Source organism: Etheostoma cragini, chromosome 6 (assembly GCF_013103735.1).
Source record: "Etheostoma cragini isolate CJK2018 chromosome 6, CSU_Ecrag_1.0, whole genome shotgun sequence".
NCBI lineage: Eukaryota > Metazoa > Chordata > Actinopteri > Perciformes > Percidae > Etheostoma > Etheostoma cragini.
Window position 1 is genome coordinate 4,873,356 of NC_048412.1, and position 12,511 is coordinate 4,885,866.

The window sequence follows — 12,511 nt, forward strand, 5'->3', positions numbered from 1 at the left end:
TGTGTGTATGTGTAAGAGTAAATAATAGACTAAAAGAAACTGTTTATAATGGTTGTATCTACTGTAGTTGCTGTTCTTTCAGCATCCATAAATAAATAAAATGTTGATCTAAACTCATGGTGACTGAAAATCTATGTGTTCAACAGTACATTTCAACCAGCTCACCAGTAAAGCTGTGTTGAGCTAAATTAAATAATTTTATCCCAGTCAAAATCTCTGTTCCAGTTTCACTTAGGTTACGGAGGAAGGTAATAACGGCAAGCTCAGCCGACGCTTCCTAAAAATAAACATTGTTCACGAGTCCCGCACCTGGAGTCGGAGTCGAGTCTGAAGTTACTGTGTGTGCGACATAACGTTACTTTCTATGCATTCTTGAGTAGTTCCATGACTTTGTAAATTAACAAAAGCTAGCAAGGGTTTGCCTTTCTCCTGTGTCATTCTTGTGGATTGGTAACGTTACACACACTGGTTATATTGGCATCACATGTAATGGTACACTCACCTTATGTCATTCTCTGCCATCCAACGATGAACTGTTGTTTCGCTGACTCCAAAAAGCCTTGCAGTGGCACCAACAGGCAAACCCGCATGTAAAGGTCCTTCCACGGCGTCCACTGGCAGCATATAAGCAGGGCGACCAGCTATCCCAGGTGTTCGATTAACGTTAGCGACCGAGTTAAGAAGATAGGCCGCTTCCTCCAGATTCTGAAAAACTACATTGTCGACATCTGTGCCGCTAACTGAAACACACGTTCTGTCAGAGCATCTAAACAGAAAAATTATAAAGTCAATACTTATGAGGTTAGCATTGTTTTCAAAAACAGTTGTTAAATGCCTCAGCTCACTGACAACTTCATCGCGGTTAGCCATCTTTGTTGTGACTATGGCCGGTGGCATGTAGATTCGACCGATGCAGTAAAATGCTAACCAACCAATGGGCAGAAGTTGACCCCTTAAGACCAGCCCCTCCTCATTTGCATAATGAGGCAGGAATGCATGAAGAAATGTAAAATTGACAGACAGAAATAAATACCAGGGGTGAAAATAAATAGGGTAGAAAAGGCAACAGAAGAATAAAACAGACAAAAAATTTAAAGACACACTGAAATAAATACATTTAAAAAATAAGTAATTAATAAATAAAGTTGAAGATTATAACGGACAATATATAAATAAGGTAATTATTACAAAGGTGAATAAATAAAGAAGCTAATTAAAAGAGATATATACCTTTATGTCTCACTGTATAATTTAATTTCTACCTACATTTATTTGTTTATTGTATTTTTTGGGGCAATTAATTATATGCTTATTTATTTACTGAGCATTTATTTATTTTTGTATATATTTTTAAATATGGTAGACCTGGTCCTCCATATCTGTTAGGACTTGTTTTTTTCACTTTAGTGCCGTCTAGACCGGCTCTGCCCCCAAACTGACTTGTCGACACCATACACATGGATTTCAACATTGCACACAGTGAAAAAGGCACAGGTACATAATATGATCTATAACGCGAAATTATTGGTCCAATAATTCAGCTTCTTGACCAGTGTCAGAAGACAGATTTAGTATGCTTGGTTATCCAATTACAACTAATTTATAGTCTGCTTTCTCTCATCCCGTCTTTATCATCTATCCTCTCATTCTGTGCTCTCTACTGTCCAAGCAAAACAAATGCAAACAAAATGCCATAATTGCAACATCAGAAACCAACAAGCTGACACAGACCCGATGCAGAGAATTTGGAAGAATAGCCAATTCAATTTAAATTCAATTTTATTTGTAGTATCAAATCATAACAAGAGTCATCTTGAGACACTTTACAGAGTAGGTAGAGTAGGTCTAGACCGCACAATCATTTAAATACACCCAACAATTCCAGTAATTCCGCAAGAGCAAGCACTTAGTGTGACAGTGGCAAAGAAAAACTCAGTTTTAGGCAGAAACCTTAAATGGTGAGGAAAATTTCCATTTAGGGAGAAACCTCAGACAGACCTAGGCTCTTGGTGTCTGCCGGTGCCGGTTGGGGATACAAATTGGCAATAATGGATATACAGTATGATTAGAAATAGTAGTTGTTATAATAATTCATGTTATTACAGGGTGTAGCAGGGCATAGCATGACGTAGCAGCGTAGCCGGGCACTGCAAGGCGTAGCTGGGTGTAGCATGGCGTAGCAGGGCAATAGCCTTTACCCCTAACAGACATAAACTACAGGATGCATGCATGTTTGTCCTCCTTTTTTTTTCTAACTAAATATGCGCAACCAAAATAATCCTCAAGTCAACCGTAGACAAAAGAAAAGAGCAATTAGAATCATTTGACAGTTGGGCTTTGTTGTCACTTTCTACACACTATCATGCCTATTGTTGTCCTTGCTCAAACAGGGCAAGATTTGGGGTTTGAAACCATAAGTCGTTTCTCAGCAATGCTGTTTCATCTTTCGTTCTCATTAAGTTCTTACTTTTTGAGTGTTTTCTTTTCCGTCTTTATCCTTATTTGTTAAGAAAGAAAGTGTGTATCTTGGTCTCACATCAAAAAACATCCTAGACAAAGCAAACAAGAAAGCAGTAATGATTTCAGATTTTTAAAGCTTTATCAGTGGCATTAAACCTGGGATGTCCAAAAGAACTGATAACTTTGTCAACACTAAAAGTAAAAATATAATAATGTATCATATTTGTTAATAACATAAATATGTAAAAAGCACTCTAATGCTCCAAAATAAACTTGTTTACAAGCTTCAGTATATACCAATCTAAAAGCCACCTGGGAACTTTTGAAAATGTAGCCTTATTCTTTCTTGTTTTGTCTGTCTCGATGTGTAGGATGGGTGTCTGTGGCCTTCAGACAGCAGCTCTCGACAAGGTGCCTCAGAGGTAAAACCATCACCACACTCTTGTTAAACCCAAGCAAGCCAAGCCTTGTTCACCTAATTGAACTTTGGTTAGTTTAATTCAGGGCTGCATGTTTCTGCGGGGGTGAAAACAAATTTTTACCACTCAGAATTGAGGTTAAAAAAGCTTTTTCCTATGACTTTTAAACATATTTATTTCCAGCATATTGCATTATGATTTGTCCTTCCTCACCATTGCGGTCTTTCTTGTTTCTTGTTTCTTTCTTTGTTCTTGCAAAGCTTTTTAATAATCATCAATATTTGTTACATGGTGTAACCCACTTTTTTATTTGTTGATAAAGCTTAAAGAGAAAATGGTCAATTAGTAGATAATTTTAATCAAGTTATCTTTGAATGTGAATAAGGATGTTTTTCAGTTCAGACTCACAATGTAGGTAATTTGATAAAAAATGGTCTGGTGTGCCTTTTGAACCTCATAGCACCCATCCGGGACAAATTTTAGTTACTTTGTTACGAAGTTTACTTTTTTGTAAACAAAAAAAAGTGTGCAAATATCAAGCAAAGTTCTCCCGTCATTCAAAATGGTTATAAATTGATATGAGAGTAATTATACATAAAGTGGTAGGTGAGTTGAAGCAGCCACACTGCGTGTGTTTGACCAATCAGCAATGGCATCCCTGCAAATCCCACCCTGAAGGTTCCTGTACTTTCAGAAAGTACGGGTGTAAAATGACCCCGGAAAATGTCCCCTGCGCTTAATTATACACTGGTCCCTGCGGTCAAAATGCAAATTCAAATTAGTTCCGTAAGAAGGTTCCTGTTTCAGGGGGAACGTATCTTTGTCAAAATGCAACTAATGTCTCCACAAAACTACAAAAACAGAATAACCTACACCAACTACATCAGGTGACTCGCACTTAAAGCTTTATTTGAGATATTTGCAAATATGCTTTATGTATTATTCCCGTCAAATATTTAGTGTGCCACATTTTTAATATAGTAAACAATGCCAGTATACTCACTGTGACTGGTAACCTGCTTAATTGCGCCAATGCCAGATGGAAGAGCGTAGGAGAACATTCAATTCAAAGAACATTTGAAAAGGCAACTAGTCACATGATACTGTTGATAACTCACAGACAATAGTATATTTCAACTTTGTGTGGGCATAGGGGCAAGTTTACACCAAAACAGGCACACAAAATTTGCTTTCATTTGGAGTTCTGTGCCAGAAATGCCTTATCTGTACACAAAAAGGAGAAGAATAGAAAAACAGACATGAAGGGCAGTTGGAGAGAGAAAACAATAGAGGGCAGGTGAAGGCAGGTAAAAACAACGTCAATGTCGAAGCACCCAGAAAGATATGGAGAAAAGACCATGGAGAGAGAAACACAGAGGGACTAGAGCCAATGTGGGGGTCCTATTATGGGGCGGTCCCATTATGGGGCTGTCCCATTAATCAGCAACACCTCCCCTGACACTGTCTAGACAGCCGTCTGAGATTTGCCCTGCTCTGCGCCCTCTATCAGCTATGCACCTTTTTTATCCCCCTCCCTCCCTCTGTCTGCCTGTTTATCTGTCTTCTTACCATACGTTTTTTTTTCTTTGTTCAATTTCTTCCTGGCTATATTTTTTTAGCTCTTCTCAACCTTTTGTGGCTTTTTCTTCTCTCCTTTCAGTACTCTCTCTTTCTTTCTCCTTATCTTGGTAGCCTTTCTTTTTAATCCTTTCACTTCCACTCTTTCTCTTTCTGTCTTTTTATTTCAATTGACCTGATCCTCTAGCTTTTTCCAGTCTGTTGTTCTCTCCATCCAGGCTGCCTTGTCAGTGGGGGTTAACTATTAGAGCCACAGTCACTAACTGACATGGGTACCCTCTGATAATGAATTGGCACAGTAGAAATGTGTTGAATTGGACAGAAATGTGAGAAATTAAGTAATGAATCATGCAATCAGAGTCTTAAGCTTATTGAGGTGAAGATCTAAGAAAAAAGCTGGAGGATAAACCAATGTGTTGGATGTTGTCCGGTTGTGAAGTTGAATCTTTTCTTCCCTTCAGTGTCCCCTTTTAGTGTTATTACACTTTAACATCTTTAATAAGGAATTTGTGATACATTGGTGTGTGCTCTTGCTGCAACAGGATCATTATTCATTGTAATTAAGTGTTTACATTATATGTAGGTACATTTGAAACAGACAAATGTATTTTCTGAGCAGTTAATATAAATATACAGTACAGGCCAAAAGTTTGGACACACCTTCTCATTCAATGCGTTTTCTTTATTTTCATTGTAAATGATCACCCACAGACCATGAACCGTTTAACGTCAGTCATTTGAAGTAGCCTTATGGTGAATAATAAATAACATTCTGGCATATGTATGCGTGGTTAATGTTCTTCAACATGGAGTTACATACAGTATGTTGAAATTGGAGATTGCGTTACACTAGTTATTAGCTTTATTAGCTTTAAATCTCTGTTATGGATTAGTCAGACTGTGGCAGCTCTAATATTAATTAGATATATGAATATCCTTTTATTTGGTTAATAGTAGTTGGGTCTATATTTACGTTATTATTTAGTCAGGCCACAGTGGTGAGCATATATACTGTGTATATACAGTGTAAATATATTCCTTTTATTGTCTCGACTGTAACACATGTCATAAGGTCGAAATTAGTTTAGTCAGGTCTCAACCTGGGGGTCAATTTCTAAGAAACTTAAGTTACTATGTACCACAATGGCGGCCTAGTCATCCCACAGATGGTTCCAAATTGTAGACCGTCTCTTCTTCTTTTTTTTATGTTTTTGCTGATTAATTACTAGGGATGTTACTGTTGCAAGCACCTCACTATCACTTTCCCCATTCATATTTAGACGCAACAGTTATATAAATACAGATACAAAAAAATCTGAAATTAGAACAAAAGTACAGAGAGTTGTTGCCTTGGAGATGATTCCCCACCTCGTCTTGTTGCATTCTGAATCTCTCTTTCTGCCTCCCCTTCCTTCTCTTCCTCCCTTTCTGTCTTTCTCTCAGGTATTATATGCTCCCCAGGCCAGGGATCACTTCACTGCTCCCTCCTTCATGCAGCGTGACCGCTTCAGTCGCTTCCAGCCCACCTACCCCTACCTGCAGCATCAGATTGACCTACCACCGACAATCTCGCTGTCGGACGGTGAGGAACCCCCGCCTTACCAGGGGCCTTGTACCCTGCAGCTCCGCGACCCTGAGCAGCAGATGGAGCTCAATCGTGAGTCAGTGAGAGCGCCGCCCAACCGGACCATCTACGACAGTGACTTGATTGACATTGGAGGAGGTGGAAGCCTGGTAGGGGTGGGAGGAATAGGAGGCGGTCCTAGGCCGCCAAGCAGTAACTCGGGTATCAGTGTGGTCAACTCCAGCAGCCACGTGCGCATGGAGGGCCCCCCACCAGCGTACAGTGAGGTGATGGGCCACTATCATGGCACAGCGTTTTTTCTACACCAGCACAGCAATACCCAGAGGGTGGGGGGCCCAGGGGACAGGAGCCAATCAGAAAGCACAATAGTACCTGCCAAGGCCAAAGATGGCCAACAGAAGGACCTGGTGTGAAGAAAAGTGTGGGGCCACTCACCTCAGACTATAAACCGTCTCTTACCTTCACTCCTGATCACCTGTAAGCTGTGGTCTCTCTATCCTGCGCGCTCTCTGTCTCTCTCATGTCCTCTCTCCACACTCCCATGCACAAATAAAAATCAATCTTAGCTAAACCAAACAAGTAAAGGGAGGAACCAAGCGTTGATTTTATTTCCTTTCTTTTGAACGTTCAAGATAAAAACATACTGCTAGCACAGATTAAAATGATGGTCCTTTTCTTCCCCTCCGGGGGGACTTTCCTGTCCCGGGGAACTGAGGATGATGTTTTTACTTTTTGTTCCTTTTTCGGACCGGGATCTGTGCACAAAGGGAGAACTGAGAATCAAGGACTTACAGAGAACACAATAAAACAAGAGACTCACAAACCCAAATCTTAGTGCCAAGGTTTACGAGGAAGCAAAACAAAGGGGCAAAATGACTCATTCTAACATTCAAAACACAAAAAAGAAATGTTATCTAAAAGTTGCACTAGATATTGGTTGTAAAAGAGAAGAGGGAAATTATGTTATGTGATGAAAATTAGGTTTGTTTTTCTCTTTCTGTTTCGTCCTTTTTCTGAATGGACTGACTGACTGAACTTTGCCTCCAAAGCTGTTTAAATAGTTGGGAGCAACAAAAAAAAACAATTATTATAAGCTTATGTCCTTCTTTGAAAACAATACTTGTACCCAGCTAAGAACATCTCTGTCTGCTTACACCACAGGCAGGGGCGACTTAGTAAGAGAATAACTTTGTACTTTTCATGTCTTTGAGAAAGAAATCTGCCTTGTGTCAGCTGCTGGGTGGACGGAACATTTCTTACTTTCTCTGGTAGTTTCTTAAAAGATTTGCAGATGGATTTCACAAACCTGAGTAGTTCCAAAACTCTTAGAAAGTATATGCTCCATACCAACAAATCTGACCAGATGGTTGGATATCAAGAATAACATAACTCCATAGCAAAAAACATATCTAACTGGCCATCCACTTTTTAACCCTTTTTTTACTTTGTCCCAAAATCTGAGCACCTAACACTTCCGCTTTTCTGTTTCCTGGTCAATACCCCTCACCCCCACCTTCTCCTCTCACTGCTCATCTCTACATGCAAAGTTCATTCTGCAAACAGCCGCACTGAACCCAAAACCGGCCAACATGACAATGAAAACACAACACAATAAAAGAGGCTCGGCTCTCCTTCACATTTCTAAAGCCACAAAAAAACAAGACAACAAACAAAGGGAAGATTCCTGTCTGCATCTGCCAGCACAGTGATCAGGTTTTAAACAAAAACTGTATGTGGTCAAAGTTAAAGGGCTATGGGAGAGTCCTTTTTCTAAAAGAAAGCCTTAAAAATTTAGCCTTTTTCTCTGCTCATCATTGCCTTCTACCCTGCTCTTGCGCTTTCTCTGTCTTTTAATTATGTTAGCATTAATCATCACATCTCCTCTCGCTAACCCCCATTTCATCTTGTTAACAGTGTCTCTGGTAAAAATAGTTTATCATCTCTCTCTTATCCATGTGCAGAAAAAGATGATGCAGAGTCCGCCAAGCCCTTTAAAGTGGAGACTGGACTGGAGCCAGTGTGTGTGTGTGTGTGTGTGTGTGTGTGTGTGTGTGTGTGTGTGTGTGTGTGTGTGTGTGTGTGTGTGACCTTTTAACAACTCAAGAAAGCACTTAATGTTCCTTAATAACCAACTGCTTTGTTCAAGGATAGGTTACTTATTTGGCACTGTCCATATTAACACATTATTAACTAAACCTCATTAAACCTCAATGTAAAAGAAAGTGTGTCACAGTCCACTCCACAACTTCCGTTAAGGCAACACAAGAAAAACTGCAGTAGATTTCCACACCGGGTCTGTACGCTAAAAATACTTTTTGTCAATGCAGTGCACAAAGGAAACACAATAGGAGTGGATGGTGCTGAGACAACTCAAGATCAACTCAACAAAAAATGTTTTAAGTACTAAATCTTTGGAAAACAACAGTTTTTCCAAAAAACACTCTTTGATGAGGTAAAAACATAAGGCTGGTGTTATTACATGTTTCTTATTGTTAAGAAATCCCACAAAAAGACTAAAACCTACAGTGTGTTACGTAATGTCTCAATATGACAAAGAATTCTTGACCCATAGTCCATTTTCCTGTGTTTTCTGAAACTGGTTTTTGGCATTGGACATGAATCTTCTTAGCCCAACGCCAAAGGCTAGATTTGAACAGAGAGAGTGCATTAGGAGCTCTACCATATAGTTATCACGTGACCAAAGTTCCCTTCATGGGTCACATTGTAAAAACTAAGCTAGATTGCTGGACAACTGAAAAAATTCCTTTGTTTAGGAAGTGTTAGAAACATCTGGAAAAAGGGTAGTAGTAGTAGACCTTTAATTAATTATTTTGTTGTCCAACAATTTTTTTTTAATTTCAAGAACAGAATTTCATAATAAGTGTGTTTATTTAAAAAAAAAAAAGTGATTTTGTGAAACAGCTGGGGACGGTAGTTTTTTGTTACTCCAAAAGGAGGCAATGGTTAATTTGTTGGGGACTATTTTCAACTGTGGAACAATACACATTTGGTGCTGCAGTGAGTAAATGGAGCAGCAGGGCGCTGTGTATGTATTAAGTTAAAATAAACTACTGTTTGTAGGTGTTGGAAATTAAGGAACATTTCACTCAATGCAACAGTGTGGCTCATTTATATGTCTTTAATAGCTTGTGGACAACAATGGAGCACAGAGGAATAAGATTTATCAGGCTTTGATGCACACACAATACTTGTTCATTGTTGGTTTGGGTCTTTTTGTGGGATATGATGTTAATAACAAAATATAGAATATGCACAAGTTGCTTTGAATAGTGTTAAGTTGCCTAATGGATCTGGAAATATTCCTGTAGATCAATGAGAACTAAGTGAAAAGGTCCTTGTGCTCATATCTGACTTTACACAATTCAGATTTCATGCTGCTGTAGAAAAAAAAGGTTTTGGTCGGTTACGAAACACTGTTACAAAACACTGTAATTTCCCATTTTTTTGGGATCAATAAATATCTATCTATCTATCTATCTATCTATCTATCTACAGCAAAAGCCTTCTGCTTCCATTAGCATCAGTAGTGTTTATGGCCAGTGTCCATCTGGCTCACTCGTGTGTGTGTGTGTGTGTGTGTGTGTGTGTGTGTGTGTGTGTGTTACTACATTGCTGCTGCTATTGCTGCTAATATTGTTGCTACTGCTGCTTCTCATGCGCCCCCCCCCCCCCCCCCCCCCCCCCCCCCCCCCCCCCCCCCCCCCCCCCCCCCCCCCCCCCCCCCCTCTACTGTCCATCCTGTCCCCTCAACTCGTCCAAAAACTAGAAATGAGAAATCTGACCATCTGCAGTCAAATGGACAAGTATCGAGACAAAACATGGTCTTGATGCTTGTAAGACCCAACCTGGGCGACTCAGTTGTGAAGAGAGATTGTCCCAATACTTTAGCCTTTGACTCTAGAGACTTACTTCAAACCCTTCTTTTCTCGTGTGGTTCTGTCTGCACAGTCAAAGCTTGTAAATTGAGGATATAAAGATGAATTATGTTTTCTACAAGGTTTGCATGTTATTATTATGCGAGTATATAAGGTGCCTAATGTTCATATTTGAGCAGACCACACCTCAGTCAAACTGCTGCTTGGAACCTTTGCAGGTGCTTTGTCTCAGACTGATTGCCTGTCTGGCAGAATGGAAAGGAAATATGTGGGAAAAGGTTAGCTAGGTTTGCCAAAAACGATAATTCCTGTATTTTTGTTAAGTCATAGACAGATGTTATTGTGGTGACTTTCTTTCAGGAGTCTGGGTTACTCATTCAGTTCTTGAGCTCTGTTTGATGACAGACAGAATGTCCTGTATTGAAGTGTACAAAAAACATTTAATTCAAACTTTACATGAAGTTATAAATGTCGTGACCACAGGACCAGCAGTGTGCCTGTTTTTGTGTCAGCAAAGCACCGGCTGCCTCTTTAATCTGCAGTTCTACCTTGACTATCTTTAGCATAAAAAGGGCAGCAGCGGTGTTCATTGGCAGCCAGCCTGCTCGCTTCCATTGTGTCAGCCAAGAGTCGTCACTCTTTGCGAAGCAACTGAGACCATTTCAACCAGTAATTTGACCAGCGTGTGGAGCAGACAAAGGAACTCACTTGCACTCAAAAAGCTCCCACCTTTATTGTGCCTCACTTCCAATGGTGCTTTTTTCAGTAGTCTGTCTTTCTTTGTTTGTTTGTAAGGTGCTGTATATAACTTGAATATATTATGCACATATCCTACCCAATGGGTAGAACTCACAAAATAATTTGTGAATAATGTAATATAATGTACAGACAATATAAGAATTTTAAGAAGGCAGCATCAAATTTGTAAACGCCTACAGTTAAAGTGCTTTGTCTTTTTTTATGAGAAACCATAGCAAATTATGCTAAAAATATGGTTGCAACTCAAATACAAAATACTACTCATAATATTTTGCTATACATAATAGTCTGTTATATAAGAATAGCCTCTGTGTTAAGGAACTTTTTGAGAAAGGATGTTAATCACTTGTTTACTGGATTCCTCATCTAAGAATTTAAAGAGAAAAAGCTTTCACAGTTCTTGAAATCATTTGGGTATCGACTGGTGGTTTAATTTTCACCACAATTGACTGACAAATGTATAGTTCTATTCCACGGATCTTTTAGGAAAACAGAAATCACACACATCAGTTGCTGTTCCTGCTACAACTTCAGCCCGGCTCTGGTTGAATTTATACTCTTTATTGTTGAACAGAAAGCCGAATCAGACTAGTTTGATAGACGTGTCACATGACCACTGCACACGAGAGCTGTCAGCACTTCCAAATGTGGAAACTATGTGTCTGTACTCATAGATCTTAACAACATCTTAGTTAATTTAAGCTGAAAATATATATTTGCCAAAGTATAAGTCTGTGGAGCACACCAGCACTGCAAAATATGTGGCTGGATGTTGGGCTGCAGTTAAAGCATTTCAGCTCTGTTACTGAAGGATCACTGATATTTGATCACATTAAAGTTGAACAGAAAGAGTGTAAAACATTTAAGGAAAAGAGTTCACTCCCTTTTTGTTCCAGATTGGCAACCTGCCCCAGAGGGAAAAACTGTATGTATTTGACTTTTCTTATTACAATGAGAATCATTGTCTACATTACAATGTTATTTGTGACACAGTATATTGAAACAAAAGTCATGTTTAATCATACAATCAATAACCGCAGAACATGTTCATTCTTATCTATACACAGTGTTCATAGCAACGCCACATTTTCTCCTCAAATCACCAAATAAGCTGCAGTTATGTAGTTTAAATTTGGATAAGTCTCTATTTTAACTTTGACTGGAGCGCCATTCCTTCTTCTTAATAGAGCTTTTTGTTCATTTCCTGTACTAGCTTGAAGAATTGACTGGAGCTCAGACAGAATTTTAATTGATCCACCCACTCCCCCGTAGTGCATTCCCTTTTTCCATCGTTCTTGACTGCTAACAACAAGTAGCTATTTTTATCCTTCCAGATTTTAATATTATTGATGATGATAATAATTACAATAACGACACAGCAGTTTGGTAGTCTATCTGTCTCGACAGTTACCATTGAACTTCTTCCATCAAAATCAGTTTGTTTACTTTATTTACTAAATGACTTGTCGTTCTCCCACTCCGCTCTGTGCTGAAAGCTATATATATGTGTGTGTGTGTGTGTATGTATATATATATATATATATATATATATATATATATATATATATATATATATATATATATATATATATATATATATATATATATATATATATATATATATATATATATACACACACACACACAAAAAGGTAAAAGAGTTATGTAATTTACCTCTTTTCCTTTAAGCAATTGTGATGTAATAGGTTTAAGCCTAAGGTCTGTTATTGCAATACTTTTGACAGAAAAGAAGAAGAAAAAAATTAAAATGTTGCTCGAAGTGCTGTTGTAGTCAAAGGTTTTATGCTTGTACT

At 38.7% G+C, this 12,511-nt stretch overlaps 1 protein-coding gene across 2 annotated transcripts in view; it reads left to right on the forward strand.

Moving 5' to 3' along the window:
- Positions 1-8,428, forward strand: part of LOC117946045 (low-density lipoprotein receptor class A domain-containing protein 4-like) — a 50,830-nt gene extending 42,402 nt beyond the window's left edge. The window contains exons 3-4 of one of the 2 annotated variants that reach the window (XM_034873862.1): positions 2,832-2,882; positions 5,901-8,428. In XM_034873862.1, coding sequence (XP_034729753.1) covers positions 2,832-2,882; positions 5,901-6,455 — 606 coding nt within the window. In that variant the 3' untranslated portion in view covers positions 6,456-8,428. The remainder of the gene's footprint in view (positions 1-2,831; positions 2,883-5,900) is intronic. The other variant, XM_034873863.1, reaches the window with a different exon arrangement.
- Positions 8,429-12,511: the final 4,083 nt, after the last annotated feature.